Here is a 22109-nt window from a genome sequence, read left to right as displayed (position 1 = left end):
CTTACCTGTTAGCATAGCTGACTTCTTGATTACTGTCACCGAAGTCTGCTTTTGCTTTACTAGAGTTGCCAACAAGGTAGTGACCTGTGTAGGTTGGTGCGCTCTAGATGATCTGTCAACGGGAGCGTGACCACAATGTGACTAGACCATATTGACCATACTGTGAGGGCAACGAAGCTAAAACCACCACCTGACCTAACCTATCGAAGTTAGTCCCATAACTTCTAGGCTAACGAAAGGGAAAGCGCCTCAAGCGACCAACCCTTCAAAGTTAAAAGCACACCCTATCCCTTTTCTATAGGATAGATTCGTGCTGCTTCCTGCCTCCAATAATATTTCTACGGATATGTATGGTCCCTAGCGACTCGCAGATCTCATATGTCGTCTTCACATCCCGTCGGGAGTGTGAAGCGAACACAGAGTTGCTTCGCTCAAACGTGGCACTCAGGATATTACTGAGTGTCATGCTCTGTCGAAATGCTTCCGAGGCCGCGCCCTCACCTCGTGAGCATTTACTTTAAAAGGTTTCAAATCTTTGTTCAAACATGACGAATGAGCCTCTTAGAAAGACATCCTTAAAAATAACGCCAGGGCGTTCTTCGACATGGGCAAGTCTGGTATTTTTACGGACACCGCAGATTGTCCGAATGACCTCGACTTTCTTTAGTTTTATCAAGATAAAACTTGAGAGTCCCGACAGGGCACAGGACTCTCTGTGGCTCTTGCCCAATAATTTGTGCCATCCCCTTGATCTCCAGGTCTCTGGGCCAAGGGTTAGACGAGTTTTCGTTCTTAGCAAGAACGGAAGGCTTAGAGGACACCGAAATTATGTCCTCTAAAGCCAAAAACCTCTGATGATGGCTAAAACCTCACTAACCCTCTTTGCCATAGCTAGAGTGGTTAGAAAATTAGCCTTTCTGGTTACGTGTATTAAGTTTACAGAAAGGAGAGGTTCGAAATGCTTTGACCTCAGGAACTTTAGACTACGTCTAAGTTCCATGCCGGAAGCTTCGATCTAGACAATTTCAAGATTTCCACAGACCTCAAAGATCGTGAAGGGCTTTGTTGTTTGACAGATCCGAATCTCTGAGCCTAGAGGCCGTCAACATATTTCCGTATTCTACAATAGTTGGGACTGCTAGCTTATCCCATACTTCAGACGGAATGGGAAGGCGGGGTAAAGTAATTCACAGAGGTCAGAGGTGGAGGAACAGTCATTCTTCCTGCCCTATGTCCAGAAACGGCCCCCTCCGATTGGTACACTGCAAAATATGCAGCACTGCTTTGCTTTGGCAATGAGACTTGCAATTAATCTTGAAGATCCTCTCGCTTCTTGACAGTCTGAACGCATTCAGACTCAGAGCAGAGAGATTTTAGGTACCTCTCGAAGTGAGGCTGTTAAGAGTAGACCGATTCTCTCGGGAAGGGTCCTTGGAAAGTGCTCTGTGAAGGATGTGACCTCTGTGAATCCAGCCTCTCGAAGGCCAACATGGGGCGATCAGCGTCTTTCTCACTCCCTCTGACGCCAGCGATTATCTTATTATATTTCCTAAGCTTTTGAATAGGGGAAAAGGGCTAACCAACTATCCCCATTCCATACTATAGGATGGCGTCTATTGCTACCGCTCTCGGATCGAGAATAAGGGCGCAACGTAGAGGAAGCTTCTTCGTCTTCAATATTGCAAAGAAATCTACGAAAGGACGTCCCCAAAGTCTCCACAACTCTCGACATACCTCTAAGCGAGGATTACTCAAACGTCAGTAGTTGCTGCCGTCGATCGAGAAGATCCGCACGGACGTGCAATCGTGTAACGAACCTCTTAAGGATCGTTACGTTCCGTGCCTATGCCGATAACCATCTCTCTCTTCTTGGGATATGAGAGAGCTGCGGAATTATCTGAGATGATTTGGACCACTCGACCAAAACCTCACTCTTCGAGGAACTGGAGAGCCAACCAAATTGCTTCCAATTCTTTTAGATTATGTGCCAGGACCTCTGTCCGGATGCCTGGCTCCCTCTCAGTATCACCTGAGGTGATCCTTAACCCATTGAGAGACGTTTAGAATTATCTCTAGATCTTTGATGTTATTTCAGTTCTCCTGTAGGAAAAAACTGTAGAGGTCTGAATTGCAGTCTATTCAGGGAAACAAGCTTCTCCAGCGAGGAAATGGTCCCCAGCAGACTCATCCATTCCCTCACTAAGCATGCTTCCTTCCCTAATAAGGCTGCGCTTTGCATAAGCAGGAGAGCATTATTATAGTGCTATGCTGCGGTAGACTCGTACAGAATTCTGTTACAGTGCGGTAAGCAGCGCCGAACATGTCTAAGAGATATCTCTGTTGAAAATTTCTTAGCAAAAGGAAGTCGTTTATTCATGATACCAGAAATCCCCTCAACCGAGGCGAAAGTCATGATTGTAGGGCAGAGATACGGTTCGTAAATCAATCCCGCGGGAGAGAGAGACGTAACCGACCAAACATTACAACGAGCTACATAAAACTGAGTTGGTGACAGTGTGTGACACTGTGACAGTTACAGGCAGCAGCTAATGTTCACCTTCTCGCAGTCTTATGCCGAGTTGCCAGCTATTCTATTCATCTAAGGAATAGATTTTCCATTATTTGAACAGAAACTCTCAAGTTGGCATAAGCGAAACAGAATTCGCTATAGAAGCTGATTTTTAAATGTTGTCGTAACATTACGCTAAATACAGAAGCTGATGTTGTCGTACATTACGCTTAATTAACCAAATGTTAAATCGGAAACTCCTGGAAAGTTGCCGGGCGGGAGTACCGATTAAATATACTCGTCATCCACAATGACAGCAACTCTCGTTTCGCACTATCTGCCTGAGTTACCAGCTACTCTCTTCTACGAAGGAATAGATTCGTTACTATTATCGATCATAAGGAAATTCTCAAGCAGGCATATTTAAGCGAAACATAATTCGCTAGATGCAGAAGCTGAGTTGGTGTTGTTGTAACAATACCTTTAAAACATTGTCCTTACACCGGAAACTCCTGGAAGTTTGCAGGAAGGACCGATTAAATACACTTAAAATAACAGTCCTTTCTTTCGGTTGCCATCTCGTAGAGTTAACTAAGATATGCGTATATGACTTGAAACTTTACATTAGTAATATGACGCGAAGATAAAATACATAAGTATTGCAGTCACTTGAACATCTAATTCTCTACTACATTCTTTCCCTCGACGAGAAAGAGAGAGAGAATGGAGATCGACTGTCTTCGTTCTCTTGCCAAGAGAAGGAATAATATTATTCAAATGGAAATCCTCAAGTGAGAACCGAAGATCGAAAAGGAAAGTTCAAGCTTCTTATGATATATTGGACATAAGACTTCATGGACGTAGTCTATAAGTCTTTTTTCCGGATGAGCCTCTGACTAATGAATGAGAGCTCTTTCGAAATTTTGTTACTTATCCGCTTATGCGATAAAATGTTATTAAGAACTTTGTCAATGAGAACTAACCCAATTGCATGACGGAAAGTAATCCAGGAATTCGAGCATATAGCCTTCCCGATTCCCGCAGAAATCGAGGAAGGGGCAGGATTCCTGATTAGAGACTGGGCTTACGACAGGAAGGACCTTAATGTTCCCCTTCGGCAGCGTAATCCCGAAAGCAGACGAGGCGTTTTATGACAACGAAATCTGCTTACAGTTTTCCTGGAATTCATCAGTGATGGATTCTATTGAACGCTCCCATTCGTAGAAAGCGAAGTAGACATCTTGACGAGACCAAACTCCTCCCTCTTCTTCGACGACGCCCTCTTGAAGAGCGTTCTTGAGGAATCCTGCCGAACGTCTTGATGCGTAGGACGCCTATCGTTCTGAAGAACGTCCTGGCAAGTGCTCTACCGAGCGTCATGACGTGTAGGATGCCGAGCGTCTTCAAAAGCGTCCTCGCTAGCGTCCTGGCGAGCGTCCTGGCGATCGCCTCGCTAGCATCCTGGCGAGCGTCCAGATGTGTAAGACATCGAGCGTCTTCCAAAAAGCTTATCAATGTTTATGACGTCGAGCATCTTCTGAAAGGCCACGGAAAAGCGTCCTGGAGACCCCGACGCTGCTCCTGAAGTGTGAGAGCACTATAGGAAGACGTAAGGCTATCGTCTCCAAGACGGCCTTAAAGACCTTCGTTACCTTCTAACAAAGACGGTGGCCGCCTGTGAACATCTTGCGTCTTAATAATGCAAATGAACATATCCAGAAAACGCGCTCAAAAAAGGAACGCCTGAGCGTTCCGAAAGGCATCCGTCGCGAGGTGCTTGCCGAACGTCCTGATTGCATTCTTTGAGCGTCTTGAAGAGCGTCCGGAATAGAAGAGCGACGAACATCAAGGGGGGAAGCGTCATAGTGAATGACGTGCGTCAACACGAGTAACTTGAGAGGCTTCCTGGCGAGGGGAGAGCCGCTCATGAAACGCGAGCGTCCTAAGCATAAGTACGGTGATCGTCATCAGGACGAGTCGTTAAGGACGTTCGCCACTCTTGACAAAAACGACGGCCGGCTGTGGAACATCTTGCGTCTTTACAGAAGGGCATTTAAAAGGACGCCTGTGTGTTCTTGGGTATGAGGAATTCTTTGCCCTTCTCCTGTCGAAAACTAGGATAGTCTGTCCAGTGTCATCTCTGTCCGCTGACAGAGCGTCCCTTAGGGACGAATAAGATGCGTCTTGGCGAGCTGTTTGACTATGCAAATCAGCTTGCCGGACGTCAAGCTTATGAGCTTGAACAATATCCCGTTTCGTAGTACAAAGTCGAACGTCACATAAGTCTACATAGCGCCATGAGGGGAGGAGGGAGGGGAGCGTCTTGGAAAGCAAGAAAACAATCCTTGCTACAAAAGTAAAGACGTTCCTTCCTCTCGATAGTAGAGCGTTGAATGTCTCGAAAGGCGTCTCGCTTAAGGACATTTTTAATAATCTTGACCAAGATGACAGCCGCCTGTGCGACATTTTGCGTCTTTGTCACGCTTATCGATATTAAAGTCAAGCCGAAGGGACGCCAGATCAGTACTCCTGACGCTCCCTCCTGACGAGAGAGAGGACGTGAAGCATCCTCTTCTCTAAAGCTTCTTTTTTAGAGGGCGCGAGTCCTTTCGAGAGCTCCAACCTTGCGGGGAGGACGCCTCGGAGGACGAGAAGCAATCTTTCATGATTCGTGCACGTGCACGATCTTTGGCAGCCTTATCCTGCCGAAGGGACGCCAGATCGGTGGGGGGTTCCCGTAACCCTCCTTCGGTTTTCAACTTGCCCCCTCCTGGTCCTGGGAGTCCGACAGAGGTTTAGACCTAGAGGCGTTATAGGACTGATCTGACGCCCCCTCCACAACACTAGGGGCAAAATAACATCACTACACTCACAACACTGATTGGAGAGCGGCACTTTCTCAGCTACTTGATGTAATCCACCATAATAGAAAGGGCATTACCTCTCACAGACATTTCCTCTAGGCACGTAAGCCATACCACAGGGTTAGGCAAAATAAAGTCTACTGGAGGTTAGTAGGTTCATTATCCTTAACCTTCTGTTACTGTGGAGGAAGACCTCCTGATTCTATCACGCTCTAATTTGCGTACATACGAATCATACGTCTTCTTTCGGAATCAGTCAACATTACACTAATTACATTGATCTTTCAACAAAGAAAACATGTAAACGTCATGTATACTAAGCGAGTGTCTACCGAAGGTTTCGGTAGCCTCCCCTTACCCGTTGCAGACAACAAAGTCTGAAACTAGGCTAACTAGATTCAGACATCATATGCAATGAAAAAATTTAAATTAATTTATGATAGCGTATGCCTAGCCACAAATCCAAGTCAATCATTCAAAAAATAAGTAGGATACTTAAGCGGCTAATGAAGTTTCAAAATCCTAGGCGGAGGTAATGGAAACAGGTGTTTTCACTACCGCGACAGAGAAAAAGCTGAATGAAGAAAATGGGAATGATTCCTGATATCCGCCTCCCAGCGGCGGGAGGGAAATGGGTACTAACCCACCTAGGACCGCCCAACTGCGTGTGCCGGGAGTTTTGAAATTCTGTCGGACTTCGGAGAATACAGCTATATATATATATCTGACAGGTAAGTTTCGTGAACAAAATAGGCAGTTTTATTGCATTTTATAGGGGTTCTTTATAAGTATTGTAGCCATTATTTGAGAGAGAGAGAGAGAGAGAGAGAGAGAGAGAGAGAGAGAGATAGAGATGAGAGAGAGAGAGAGAGAGAGAGAGAGAGAGAGAGAGAGAGGTCTGGTACCCGGCCACTGTAGATATAGCTCTTCCTAGTTTTATTTCCAATGCTTTTATCATAATTTCTGCAACAATATCTTAGGTTACGAAAATCTGATACAGTATTCTATCCTATCTATCAGTCCAATTCCTGCGAGTAATCTTACATATCCTTCACACTGAAAAAATTTATATCAAGAGCAAACAGCTAAATAAAAGATATGACAAAATGCAAATCAGTGCATAAAACTATTTACTAGATGTGTTATACAGTAAATTAAAATAAACTTTTTTTATTGCATGTGTCAATATGCCTTAGCATACTAACCAGGGAATTCCTTGGTAAGTTGTAATTTGTTCACGTCATCCCTAAACTACAATCCCCATCTACTGAAGGGGAAATGTAAAATACTTATGAAGAGACAATGCATACTAAAAGAAAGACAAGCTGGAGAGCTAAACTAAGGTGTGAACAGTACTGCAAACCACAAGAAATTAGTGATACTACGTACTTCTAACTTTTGGGAATAAGTTTGCAGTCTGTAAATGTGAGGTTGGATGAAATAAACTAATTAATTACCTTATGTTTGTTACAACAGTAGCTGTTATAGTATTCGTATCTAACCCAACATCCGCAGCTAATTTGAGGGCATGACGACGATGGTCATCATCCGTGATATTGTGAAGAAATCGGGCATACCATTCTACTTGTAGCCAAGCTGGTAACACAGAAGTATATCTGGCCACTTGTTCCACATCACCCCGCTCAATGGCTTCCTGAAAAGATTTTAGTATCCTTTACCACTTTTTATTAACTTCTTTTATCTCAAATTATGCTTAGTATTTTAAATTTGATAGTATAATTATACAGCATAATAAAAAGAAAATACAAAAGGACCTATTTGCATAATGTTTTGAATTATAAACAGTAAAACAATACACAATTCCTTAGCTTTCAAGCCCTTGAAGCTCAAGAACTGTGCTGTTATACTATTACACTAGAAAGGTCATTTTGCCCCCACTATTTTGTCAAACCATTATAGTCCTTTGTAATAATAATAATAATAATAATAATAATTATGGATAGAAATCAACTAACAATCATGTTCCAGTTGATAATATGAGAATAAGACTTATTAGTGAAATCGGTTGTTTATATAGTACACATTTTCACACAAAATCTACTGACAACGAAACACTTGTTCTCTAGTTTTTCCTGGAGCCACTGCTTATCATCTTTCAGTGTGTTGTTGTTTACTTCCTGTTTACATATCTCTTAGCCCTTGATATTGTTCATAGTCTGCTGTATCCTTCCTCAGGGTCCTTCCTAATTCTCTGCCTTCTTTCAATCTGGGGATTTCTGTAAGCCTTTGCTTGCTGTCCTTATGCTGTGCTACACAACCTAATCTTCTGACCAGATCTAATATGCCTGACTCATTTAGAACTAGGTGAGTTGTTGATGTTATCTAGTGCTTCATCTATTGTGGGTACACTACTCAACTTGTCAATGAGTTACATTCCGGACAGCCTTATCTTAAACTGTTCGTAAGTTGGTTTTTAATAAGTAAAAGTGCATATGTTTTTTTTTTTACATTCCTGAGACAAATCATGAACCATACATTATACTATTTTCATGGTATTTTTAAATCAAGCAGTATTATAAAGAATTACTTTGGATGTTAGAAAGATAAAAGACGAAAATGAAATTTAGATTCAAGCAGCATTATAAATTTAGTAGTTTGTTTTTCCATACTTGAAAGTTATGAACTAGGAGAAGAATTTCCCAGGAGCAGTGTCTGATATTGGAATTTCACAAAGTAAACAACGCACACTGCCATCTATTGACAAAATTATATTACTAAATGTTCCTATGGAAATATAGAAAATAGGAATTCCTCAAAGAACGAGTTATATAAATCGGGAAGATAAAAATAAGTAGGAATATTTTACATGTATGAATGTGTACATATTCTTGTGACTGTAAGAAGAATACATGGTAGTTAATCATAAGAATACTAGGAACAATCAGGGAAGGGGTTGAGTTAAGGAGCAAGTTCTTTCCCTCATGTTCTGTTCTTTGCAAATATTCTTACTGGCAGAACAGGCTTGCGGCACAAAATCTGAACTTATGCATGACAAAGGAGAGTGATCCAAACACAATTTCAACTTGTAACCCTGTCTGTCTGCATCTCTGAATGTTCAATAAGCTGTTAGAATTATCTAACTCAAATCAATTATAAGGCAAGTCTTTATACTTCAACTTACCTGCACCATTATCCATAACAATTTCTTCTTGGCTTCGAATTTTTAATCCTTTAATTAATTCACTTTTTTTGGCAGAAAAAGAACACCTGTTCTTCTGTCCGACAGGTACCACAAGACTCTCTTCCTTGTCGGATCAAAAACAGTCAACAACTCCGTTTTCTTTCGCTTTGTCCGAAACTCTCGAACAACGTTGAAATATAAAGACGGGAAAGCAAAACTGTTTCCTTATAAGGAATACATTTAACATTAAATTAATTAATTCAATTAGAATACAAAAAGGGGAAAGTTAAGAATTTAATTTTAATATTAACAAACGGCAATCATTCAGTTTACTTTCCGTCCATAAACGAACACCAGAAATGGGGACAAAAAAGTAAGAAACAAACGAACTAGTCAATTCGACTATTCTCCCACAAATGAAATTACCATTCTCCAATCAACTAGTATTTCTATATCTTTCCCAACCAACAAACAAAAGAAAAGGGGTTACACAAAGAACCATTTTTGACAGATTAACTCGACAACAAAAGACAACCTTTATAAAACAAAACAAACCATTGTTACAATCTACCCTCCCGAGCTAAACTTCTTATTAGGTTTCTGGAGGCAAGAGCAGTACTAACGGGTAGGCCTAGTAGATGTTTCATTGGGCAAAGATGTTCCAGTGTCAGGTATTTCATCTGTCTCCAACTCACTAATATTTTCTTCTGTTCTTCAATTTGAACATATAAATTAGGATCATTAAGCTCAGAATATAATTCTAAAGGTATTAAAAAACTAACATTAATTTCACTTTCACTTTTATCAGGCTTAACAATACGAACAGTACGTATAATACCTTCATTATCACTGAATGTTTCAACAATTCTAACCAATGGCCAATAAGTTCTAGATTTGGAAGGTAATTTAAAGAGCAATTTCCCCTTTTTCCCATTTTCTTGGAGGATGAAAAGAAGATCTATCCTTTTCTTTCAAACTTACTAAATATTCAGAAAGCCACCTTTCCTAAAAGCTTTCATAAAGTCCATCTCTAGTTTCCAAAGTACGAGCAAGGAGAGAAGAATACTCATCCTCCTCACCATACTCCCACTCAGGAACTTGTTCAGAATCACCAAACATTAATGAAGGAGAAATTATATCTATCTCATTTTCACAAGATCTATAAGTTAAAGGCCTATTATTCAAAATTTTCTGAATGTCAGAGAGGAAAGTGACAAATTCAGAAAATGAAGGAGTAAATCTACCAAGAGTTTTAAAAAGGCAATGCTTAATTGTTTTAATTAATCTTTCCCAAACAGCACTGTACCACGCTGCGTACACAAGGATAGTCTTATGAGAAACTGAAGCGACCCTAAACTTCTCCTCAAACTCAGAAGTAGTAAGTAACTGTTCAATTATATTACCAGCCTGAACAAAGGACTTGGCATTATCTGAATAAACAGCAACAGGAACACTAAACCTATTAGAAAATCTAATAAAAGCTAATATAAATTCTGAGGTTGACATAGACTGGACAACTTCCAATGTATTGCTCTTGTATTAAAACAAGTGCAAAATAAGAATGTACGCCTTAAATTTTTCTCCATTTTTCTCCCTCAACCATAAGTGGCCTGTATAATCCACACCAGTATGAGCAAAAGGCACACTCAAAATAACCCTGGAAGACGGAAGCGAAGAAGGAGAAGGATACTTCACTGTGCTAGCATTATAACGCTTGCATACAATACAATCCTTAAGGACAGACAAAACTGCTTGCCTAGCCTTCACAACCCACAAACCATGCATGTGCAAAAAAACTAAGAGTGGATTGCAAAACTCATATGCATAGACTTACAATGGGCATAATAAATCAACAACCGGGTCAAATGATGCTTCTTATCCACAAGAATAGGATTGACAATATCAAATTTTAAAGTAATGTTTTTTGACAATCCGACCTTTAGTTCGCATTATACCATTATCATCCAGAAACAAATTAAACTGCCTAACTAAAGGTGGAACTTCAACTAAAGAAGTTTTACTCTTTAGATAAGATCATTCAAGAGGAAAAGCTTCCTCTTGCATTAACCTTAAAAGGTAATTAGTTAAGCTGCCTCAACAGGGTCAGCTTGAATTTTCCTAAACAAACTTATATACAACAGTAAATACCTTAGAAACTACACTTATAAGTCTAGAAAAACTAGAAAAATTACTAATATTTACAAGATTTTCCTTTTCAGGAAACATTACAGGAGAAATTAAGTCACCCTTCACATTATCAGGAATACAACCCAAAAGACCCTTAGGCCACTTGTCAGGAGAATTCAACCAAGAAGGCCCTTTGATCCAAAGACTGAAGTTTCAAGAAAATGCTTACAAGTACAAGGTTTAGTAGTAAATCAGCCTGATTGCTAGATGAAGGAATATAAGCTAATGAAACACTACAAAAATCTATCAGAAATCCTATCCAACAGATTAGAAATTTCCTTCAACCTATTATTCACAAATGTGTTTCTCTTAGGAGCCCTATTAGTAAGAATCCAACTAAGAACTACTTGGCTATCTATAAAAAGAGTTATGCTTTCAATTTTAGTACAATTTAATAGATTATTTTCAAAAATAGTATCAAAACACTTCAAAGCTAATTGGGCGGCCAAAAGTTCTAAAGTCGGGAGAGTTTTCTCCTTAATAGGGCTAACCTTAGTCTTAGCAAATATCAGGGAACTATGACCACCTTGCACAGCATACATAGCACAACCATAAGCTTCCTTCGAAGCATCTGCAAACAAAAACAGTTTGATAGGAGCATCAGTTTATAAGTTTGTCTGGAAAAGAAGCTTGACTAACCTCACTGTAAGAACTGCAAAATTTACTCCATAACTTAGCAATTTCTAGCACTTGCTGTTCCATCCCAGTTCGAAACTTGCTGGCACAACTTACGAATAATAAGCTTGCACTGCAGCATTATAGGTGCAAATATGCCAATAGGGTCAAAGACAGAAGACAAAGCTGACAAAATCTGACGCTTTGAGGAAGCATCCTTGTTCAATTGCTTAACCTTTAATTGTAAGGTATCTGGTTAGAGTCATAAATATATCCTAAAATCTTCATTTCAGAAGAAGCTACCTTTTCATCTTCATCAAGAATAGATAACAAAGCAGGACAATTAGAACTCCACTCCCGTAAAGGCAACCACCAGGAATTCATAATTTCCTTAATAGAATTGATAATAAATGGTGCCTGGGCTCCCTAATTAGAAGAGAGCACCAAGTTATCCATATAAAATTTGTCTTTAATCAGAGAAGCTACTTCATTCCCTCTATAACTAGACAAATGATGTTGAATAATATAATTCAATATAAAAGGAGAACTTACAAATCCAAAAATTATGGGTATTATACCTATAAGCAACAAACTTCCCATTTATCTTCTAAAGAAACAAAATCTATTGTCGATCAGACTCTAAAGATAACCTAACTTGGAGAAAAAGCCTTCACTATATCAGCTACAACTACATAATCATTATTCCTGATATACAAAACTAATGACAACAAGTTATTCATCAAATCAATACCAGGAAAAGCGGCTTCATTTAATGAAGGAGCTTTTCCCACCTTTAAACTACAATTGAATACAGGACGGATTTTAGTGGTGGCATTTTCATCATTTCTTATGACAGGACGATGAGGAACTCGAATTACTTGGCCTGCGGCTCTATTTTAACAGGCTCAATAATGCCAAGCTCCTCCTGTCTATCAAAAACTTCCTCATATTTAAAGGATATATTCTGATCTTCTAATTTAGAGTAAATCCGCTCGGCAAACTGCCAATGAAATCTTTAACTTGTTAGGGACTTTTTCAATTAAATCCTTTTTCCATGGTAACTGAACGTGATAATGTCCTTCATGAAAAGAAATTGATTTAGCAAATTCAGCAACTTGTTGGTCTTGATAAGGAAGGGAAATTTCATCTTTAATCCCAATCGATTCCAAGTTATAGAAATTGTTGAGTCCATACTCGACAACAAGAATCAGGAAAGATATCATTCAATGGATCGAACTTATAGCCTACTGGATTAACTGTAAAATTTACTATTAATTTATGTTTTCCAAGTTGCTTAGGAGGAACAAATTCCAGAAGTCTAATCTTATCAGGCTCAGAAGTCTGTTAATCTCCAAATTAAGGGAAGAATTATAAGAAACTCTAGATTCTCTGTTACATTCAGGTACATATTTAATCTTATTAGGAATAAACCTAACAGATTCAACTTTACCATTACCTCTTGGTTTATTTTCCAAGATTTATTACTATCAATTATAGGACAAGACTCTACCTCTCTTATTGGTTTATCTCTAACACAAGGTTCATAAGAATCAATTCTCTCATAAAAAAGCTTCCTTTGTGAAGGATGAACAAAATTGACTACTGTACCAAATGGAATAACCCCATTGGCCAACTTAATTACTCTAACCTTAATATTAAATAAACTCTACAGAGTCTAAATCTAACTGACTAAATTCCCTAGGATACCTAATATATTTACAATTTCAGAATTCCTTCCTGGGTAATTATTACATACAGAATAACCCTGCCAGATTCCAAAATTTTTAACTACAGAAGCAACATAGGTTTAAATTTGGAGGGAAAGATTAAAATTTTCCAATGCAAAAAAAAAGACAACTAGACTTTATCCAACAAGGCATTGTTAAATCAGCTACCAAATGAAATCCCTCACTAACTCTAGCTGGCACCCAACCCAAAAGAAGAAACTAACCTAGATAAAGGAGCACCACAATAATCTCCTAATTTACAATCAACAATTTGTTCATTAATAATCACTAAACTGGGCTCCAGTGTCTTAATAGGAAAAAACAACATTTAAAAGATTTCCTACCCCTACCAACTTTGAGTGATAATGAAGGGAACAAATATTTCAGACCCTGATTGACAATTAATACTTTTTTACCAAAATCTTTAATAGCATGAGGACACATTGCTCCATGATGTTCAGATTTATTGCAAGAAAAACAATGATTTATTTCCGGACATTCCGAGGCCCTATGCCTATCACTCAAGCCATTTAATGGATAAAGTTAGTTCTTCGGCTCTATTCTTCCTAGCTTGCAAAGTATCAAACCTAGTACATTTAGAAGAGTTATGACCTGTTACTTTACAAAATTTACATCTACCAGAAGATGAAGGTTTACTGGTAAATTGAACTTTATTAGAGTCACTACTAGCAGTAGATATTACTATACTTTGATTGTTGGAAATTATGGTTTTTACCTTCATATTTTAACTTCAGGGTTTGCACCAGAATTTTCATTATGACCTAAACTAAGGCGTGCAATAATACTCTGATAATTATCTAACAACTGGTTAAAATTAGGATAAGAAGATCCTGTAGTTCTAGAGAGTTCTATCAAAAAATTTCTAGGAAGTTTCTATTTACAATTTTACTAATTAGCAATAGAGCAGCCGAATCGACTTCAATCAGATCTATACCAAGTCCCTTCAAGTCAATGAATTTATTATTCAAAGATCTAACCAAAGATTCTCCTTCACTAAGAGATTTTACTTCAGAAGTGTTCAAAACTTCACCTATTACTTGATCAATTATGTTGTCTTCATCCAGAAAATTAATATCTAATTGCTTAAAAGCCAAATCAAAACCCTCATTATTTACTGTAATGTTTTCTACTATACTTAACGCTTCACCTAACAAATAACCTTTAAATAAATAAACCTTTGAGCATTAATTAAGTTAGGCATACCAGCCAAAGCATTATTAAAAGCCTTCTTTAAAGTTAAAATAGGCAAATGGATTAACTGCATTGTTTTCAAACTTCTGAATCTGAATAGGAGGGAGAGGTAATTTTACAATTTTACTAGAACCATTTTGAGGAGTATTCTTACCTCCAAACAAATTATCAAATTTTACTCTAAATTCTGACAGAGTTTTCTGTATTTCATAATGATAATCTCTTGCTGCTTGCATAATACTATCTAGTTCATCTTCAGCAGCAATTTCACAAATGCTTGCATCAAAATTCTCAACATTACTAAATTAGCATAAATTTTATGAATAAATTCTTGTAACAAATGACTATTAATTTGATCGTCCTTTAAAGAGTCACCTTCTTACATCAAGAGTTATTAAACCCTTAACATAGGCCCTCTTCTTAATTAACTTTTTTATTTCAGAATCAGTCATCTTGAACAATGGCTATTAACCAACTACTAAATTACCCAAAGAAAAAATCTAAATTAACTTAATCAAGTCAATGCAAAGCAATTTATCATCAATTACTTCCTAATGAAAAAATACAGCATACTATGCTAACAGCAAAACAGGCTAGCCTACCTCAAACTTCATCAATAATAATTTAGATTACATTTAAGATCAGCTAGGCTAATCAACAAGTTATTTAAATGAAAAGGTTACTAACTTAACCTAAACTAACTTAATCTAAACTTGAATTAATACAAGTATAAATAAGGACCAATACTGCTCCTTTCCTTATAAGGAATAACAACAGTATACAAAAAATCCTAACATTACAAAACCCAGATGAGCCAAGAAAAAAATATATATACTTGACACTAGAACAGCTAAACTAACTTAACCTAGGCCTTTGCTCATACTAAAAGTCAGCCATTCTCCGAGCCAACTTCACATTTCCATCAATATTGAGGTGTACTCCATCCCTGGCATAAAGGCGTGGGTCGGAAAATCCCTTAACCCCTTTCATTAGAAGCAAACTATCCTTGCCCTTACATTTGTTCAAAAAACACTTATTGAATTTATTAGATTTAGCCTTAAAATCCTGCCACAACGCATCAAAACTTTCACAGTGGTTAAAAAAGAACCTATCCTCTATTTGGGCAAAATTTAGTTTAGCCTCAGGACACAACTTCTTCAGCAATTCAGCAAAGGCCTCACAACAGTGCTCTACTTTCCATACCTCCGCAGTACTGTGGATAGCATCCAAATCATTGCTGCCCAAGAACACAAAGATGCGACTAGGCCTAGACCTCCTAGGGTTAGCGAAATACCACTCTACATCATCCTTGATGTTTTCAAAGGTTGCGCCCCCTTTACAGATGTAATTAAACCCGTCACATTCTCTTAAGCTCACTCGGACAACCTCCGCACCCAGCTATGCCCAATAACAAGTGTCATAGCCAAAAAAAACAAAACAAAACAAGACGAAAAGTAAAAAACTGAAATCTTACGGAGTAAAAAAAAGATAAAAATTTGAATATGTTAGAATTATCTAACTCAAATCAATTATAAGGCAAGTCTTTATACTTCAACTTACCTGCACCATTATCCAGAACAATTTCTTCTTGGCTCGAATTTTTAATCCTTTAATCAATTCACTTTTTTCGGCAGAAAAAGAACACCCGTTCTTCTGTCCGACAGGTACCACAAGACTCTCTTCCTTGTCGGATCCAAAACAGTCAACAATTCCGTTTTCTTTCGCTTTGTCCGAAACTCTCGAAACAACGTTGAAAATATAAAGACAGGAAAGCAAAACTGTTTTCCTTATAAGGAATACATTTAACATTAAAATTAATTAATTCAATTAGAATACAAAAAGGGGAAAGTTAAGAATTTACATTTAATATTAACAAACGGCAATCATTCAGTTTACTTTCCGTCCATAAACGAACACCAGAAATGGGGACAAAAAGTAAGAAACAAACGAACTACGTAGTCAATTTGACTATTCTCCCAAGAATGAAATTACCATTCTCCAATCAACTATTTCTATAAAGCAGGATGGTGACTGTAATGTGTTTATAAGTGCCCTTTCAATTACTCTTATTCTTTTTTATTACAGGCAGTCCGGGTTACGACGGGTTCGGCTTACGACGTTCCGAGGTTAAGGCGCTTTTCAATTATATTCATCAGAAATTATTTCCAGGGTTACGACGCCTACAACGCTCATCTGGCAGAAGAAATATGACACCAAAAATGCAAAATAATCAATATTTGATGGATTTTTTTATGCAAAATGCAATAAGAATGCAGTTTACATAGTTTTTAATGCACCCAAAGCATTAAAATGATATTGTTATGGTACAATAAAGTTTTATACATACTTACCTGGCAGATATATACATAGCTATTACTCCGTCGTCCACGACAGAAATTGAATTTCGCGGCACACGCGGAAAGGTAGGTCAGGTGATCTACCCCCCCCGCGCTGGTGGCGGGGAATAGGAACCATACCCGTTTTCTAATTCATATTTTTTCTTCCAGCTGTTCGCCTGAGGGGAGGCTGGGTGGGCCATTTAATTGTATATATTCTGCCAGGTAAGTATGTATAAAACTTTATTGTATCATAATATCATTTTTATCCATTCAACTTACCTGTCAGATATATACATAGCTGATTCACACCATTGGTGGAGGGTCAAAGACAGCTATTACTGAATAGACAGGTAAACAACATACGTTGTAGGTAATAAATAAATAAAACCTTGGTTCCTATGTGTTTAGACGAAGGGTCGACTTCCTAGCTATTGCTAGTAGTCTGCTTCGTCTCAAGAGCCTCAGCGAGGATGTGACCTATGGCTAAGAGTTCTTGTAGATCTGTCAATGGGGTCTTATCCACTTACTTGACAGAATCTAGTGGTCCATTTGTCAATGGGTCTTATCCACTTACATGACAATACACCAATGCCTATTGGCATAATTTAAGGAGCACAACACCGATCCCGATCACCTGATCCTAACACGAGGGTTTGTGCTTTTTTTTTGAAAAGAGCTATCCCAAACTCATTTCAAATAACCCCAGAAAATAATACACTTATGTTAACTATCCCAGCAACGCATCCGTGGACACATATAACAAAGAGAGAAGGATCTCTCATAGGCCCACTTGATCTCCTTCGTGCAAAGAGAAGTCAACACAGAGTTGCATCTCCCATTATTAGCAGCTAATATGTCTCTCACGACATATTGTATGGAAAGAACAAGAATTGTTAAAAGCTCGCACTTCAAGCGCTTTTAATTCTTAGCTGTTTGAAGGAATCATCAAGTTACTCAAGAAGTGCTTTAGAGATTCCACTGTTCCAAAGAAGACCAGGGCTTTCTTTGAAATAGATCTCTTCTGGATGAAGCCCAGAGCCTGGCTTGCGCCTGGCTGGAGCTTCCGGCCAGCCTGGCGCCAGCCCGGCGCCCTGCCTGGTCGCCTCGCGCCTGGCTGGCGCCTCGCGCCTGCCTGGCGTCTCGCGCCTGGCTGGCGCCTCACTCGCGCCTGGCTGGCTCCTCGCGCCTGGCTGACTTCTCCCCACTTGCTGGAGATTCGAGCTTGTTAAGAGTCTCGATGAAAACTGGCGATGTCCACCTCGGACACTTATTTGCCTGATTTATTCGCCTCTAGCGCATCTGCGCCAGATTGGAGGCCTACTCCTTCTCCTCATCAGACAATGACAGTGTTTATTTGGACTGTCTTGCTCTGGCGTCTTTACGCCTGTTTGGCATTTGGCGCCTGATTGGCGCTACATTGTCCGAAAGTCTGAACATCCACAATCGTTTATCAGGAGAATGGAAAAGGGTGGTGGAAGAAATTCTTTCACTTTGAGTCTTATGGCCTCTGCAACAAGGGGAGGTAATTTTAGTCAGCTACATCCAGTAGACGATAGGAAATCTAATAGTCCGAGAGACCAGTCTTCCTCCGAGGAGGATCATACTTGATACTTCCGTTGCTAACGAGCACTCTTCCTACATGTTGATGAGTTCTCTCGTTGCAAAATCTTCCCTATCCTTGCACGAAGGTAGGGAAAGAGCCTGGAAGTCTAAGGAGACTCTGAGCTGAAATTGGGAGGATTCCTGATTTCTAGCTCTTTAAATATATCTCTTCGAACCTTCTGGGAAGTAGTTTTGAGCCTCATCGTATTCCAAAGACACTGTCAGCAAACGTTTAAACCTTATCTTCTTTTCTGAGATGACAACGTAAATACATTGCCTATACAACGAATCCTTTATCTGAAAGCGCTGATCTAGGAATAAAAGGTTTTAGTTCTTTTGCCAAACATACCATGCTGGCAGGAATCCATTGCCGAGTCTTTCTAGAAATTTGATTCCAGATTCCAAGCCCAAAATTTCACTCGTCCTTTTGGGTCGTTTAGTACCAAGAAGAAAAAAAACATTGATGAGGAGCAGTTCCATCTTGTCAGAACACGGAATCTGAGGCCCAAATAGGATCCCATTGTAATTATAAGATCTCCTAGTCTTGTCGTATAGAGGTATTGATATAAGATCCGAAGACCTTAATGCTCTGCTATCTCCAATTCCCTTTTATAGAGACAGAGTACTGTATAGCCTTTTACTGCGTTCTTTGATAGCAGATATATACAAAGGTGATTCTTCCCTCTGAAAGGGAAGAAAAAAAACCGCTATGTGGTTCACAGAGGTATCGGAAGAGGACAGTTTCCTCATTCCCTCTAGCACGATCTGCAGTAATTATATATCTTATCCATGACTACTGTCATTTACCTTGAAACATCCTCTCCTTCATGTCCACTTCTGGTCAGGTCTGCACGCAGACAGACTCAGAGTGGAGAGGTTGTTAAGGTCCATTTAAAATAGATGCTGAAAGAATATTCAGACTGTCTTGGAAAGACTTCCAAACCTGCTGTGAGAAGAACGTGACCTCTGTGAATCCAACCTCTCTAAGTCTAAAATGAGGCATAACGTATTATCCTCTCTTTCTTTGACGCCCTTTGTCTTACATTCTATAAAGAGTATATTTTAGGGGTAGGGGGAAAAAGACTAAATTTTATTCCCCTTTCTATAAAATAAAGATGGCGTATTTTGCTACCTCTCTCTTATAGTTCTTTCGTCCCGTCCTCGTGCCTGGGCAACGAGAGAATGGTAAATTCTATCATCGTTATTTTGCAAAACAACAAATTATTATTATCCTATTCTCCTAATAAATGATCCAGGATCGAGGAGAATCATTCAAGATTCCTATCCTAGGACATCAGGCCGTAATGGTACGGTTCAAATACTTGAAAGAGCCTTCTCCACCCAATGCTGAGAGCTCCTACGAGTCTTTTTCCCATTACAAAACATTACAAGGTCTCCCTTGTTATATGTTTACATAGGAGTAGGATAATATAACATCCTGCTGATAACAATGAAAGAGGAGAAAGAGGAGCTGCATGGTTCCAAGGGACTAGCCGAAACGTGCAATAAAAAAGGGGTTGCCAAGGTCTTTCTAAAACCTGCACCCAGATTAACTTATGAGTCCGATATATTTTCTATCACTAGTCTCATAAGGATGAGGAAAGCGAGAGACCTCTAAAGATATCGGTTCTCTTCACCATGTAAAGGTCTATAAAGCAGAAGAACCCACTTATCCTGACACGTACTACGTTCGCCTGTGCGATATCTAGAATAATTGTCAGTACAGGCGGCCCGCGGTTAACGGCGCAATCACTCACGGCGAATGGTTTTACGGCGGTCGTCAAAAATATTCATTAAAAAATAAGGCATTTTAAAGGTATCTTTACGGCACAAATTTCAGTTGACAGCGCCGCTAGCGCCGTTGTCTAACGAGTTCATACATATGTAGAAATGGCCGTTCAGACCATAAAGGTTATGCAAATTATATTAACAAATTTTATGGAGAGTTATTACGTAGGTATTAGGGTAAAATATATCGCCTCTGACGCTGTTCTATGCCGAAAATATCGAGTTACATAAGTGCAAATTAGCTATGGATGTGTCGATTCATAATTGTTCATGCTTTTGTTTAAGATGATTAGCGATCGATGTGTCGATTTTATAAATGTTTATGCTTTTATGTTTAAAATGTGTATGAAATGTATTACGAACAGGCTATTTTTATTTCTGTGCAGAAATATGATAAAAGGCCTTAGCTTTTGAAATTCCCCTTCAAGTTATCGACTACGATGTGTTTTTCAAGTTCGTTCTTGTATGCCGCCGTCTGCCGCTCTTCCGAAAATATAGTTGTTAAAAAAAAAAAAAAAAAAAAAAAAAACAAAAAAAAAAAAAAAAAAAAAAAAAAAAAAAAAAAAAAAAAAAAAAAAAAAAAAATGCAAATTTAGCGATCGATGTGTCGATTTTTCAAATTTTTATGCTTTTATGTTTTAAAATGTGTATGAAAATATATTGCGTAAAGGTATTTCATTTTTGTACAGAAATAAGATACAAATTAAGGCAAGCCTTTGTAACTACGCTCCACGTTGTCAGGGGATGGTTTTTCATGTTCGTTCTTGTCCGCCAGTTCCGAAAAATGCATTGTGTTATTTTATTTAAGTTATGAAATCTTTTCCCATAAAAAAAAATCCTTTAAAAAAAGTTTATCACATTATTTCACTGTATCCAAGAATATTGTATGTATTCTCATATTATTGTATTTTAAAATACTACGGCAAACTTAAGCCCGTATTCCGCGGAGCGGCCAATGTTGTGGTTTGTTTGAAATCAGCTGATTAATACGAGTCTGTTTCACCATAACGCAATTCTGAGCGAATGCTCTTGCTTCTAGTTAGCATAAACGAATATCTAGATACTTGACTTATGTGAGACAAAGTTATTTTTTCCTTATACAGCGTGTTTTTTAGGTGGAATATTTATTGAATATGACTCGTTGTGAATGTGAATTACTATTTTTTTCGTTAACAGATTACGTTGGCGGCATGTTTATTGCGTAAAAAATTACGTGATTCCGTTCGCAATACGTAATCTTTTATATCATCGTAATACGAACTTTACGTTATTTATCTTATATCGGCGTGAAACCAACAGTAAAATGTGTTCTTTCAAGCACAGTAGTTTTGATTAAAATGATTTTAAAAATATCCCAATTTTATCTATGGTTGTGTGTGATGGCAGACATTTACTGCAGTTTTATCCTTGTTGCCGCCATGTACGATAATAGTCATTAGCAGCTTGAACAGTTTTTCTCAGCTTCAGTTATAAATTAGGGTTTAAATTTAACGGTATATTTCCCGATTGATCTTTAATCTATGTATATTGATCTCTGATCTATAGCGAATAAAGTTATTACATTAAGATATCTCAGTTCTATTCTATACATAACGCCATTTATAACAAATACGGTAATGTTGCGCTGTAGTACGATGATTGAAATACAAGCCAAACAGATGTTATCCAGTTCGGTTGTACTTAGAAAAAAAAAAGTCGTTTTCTCGTTCGGTTGTTCATGGTTGTACACGTTCACGCAACGAGTATAACGTTTAAACCCATACTTTCATCATTCTCTTTTGCTGTTATTGAACTTATGTAACTAGAAGATGGATAAAGTTAGGCCATTGTAATTTGATCTCTCATAAAATCGAATACTATCGTAAGACTAATGATCGTAACCTGAACACGACTGCTACCTGTACACTGTAATAAACTTTATTATATCTTTACATACTCTAGACACCCACATGTACTGTACAGTAAATTCTATAGTACTATACTGCATAAATATAATTTTACTTATTGCGCCGTTGTGGGATTACGGCGTCTTTGACTGTCTAGAGTTTCGAAAGGTGTGCGGCGGCCGTAGGCTTTAAAATCGCTCAGTGTCGAAAATCGCTTGGCGTCGGTGGCCAGGAACGG

The 22109-nt window shown here is 38.5% G+C and overlaps 1 protein-coding gene across 1 annotated transcript in view; it reads right to left on the bottom strand.

The window, feature by feature from the left end:
• Positions 1 to 22109, bottom strand: part of LOC135206943 (nuclear pore complex protein Nup107-like) — a 118502-nt gene that overhangs the window by 10956 nt on the left and 85437 nt on the right. The window contains 1 exon segment of the mRNA XM_064238467.1: positions 6831 to 7027. Coding sequence (XP_064094537.1) covers positions 6831 to 7027 — 197 coding nt within the window.

The sequence above is a fragment of the Macrobrachium nipponense genome, chromosome 31 (assembly GCF_015104395.2).
Source record: "Macrobrachium nipponense isolate FS-2020 chromosome 31, ASM1510439v2, whole genome shotgun sequence".
Taxonomy (NCBI): Eukaryota; Metazoa; Arthropoda; class Malacostraca; order Decapoda; family Palaemonidae; genus Macrobrachium; species Macrobrachium nipponense.
The sequence above is the reverse complement of the archived record's forward strand: the minus strand, read 5'-3'. Positions and strand labels throughout refer to the sequence as shown.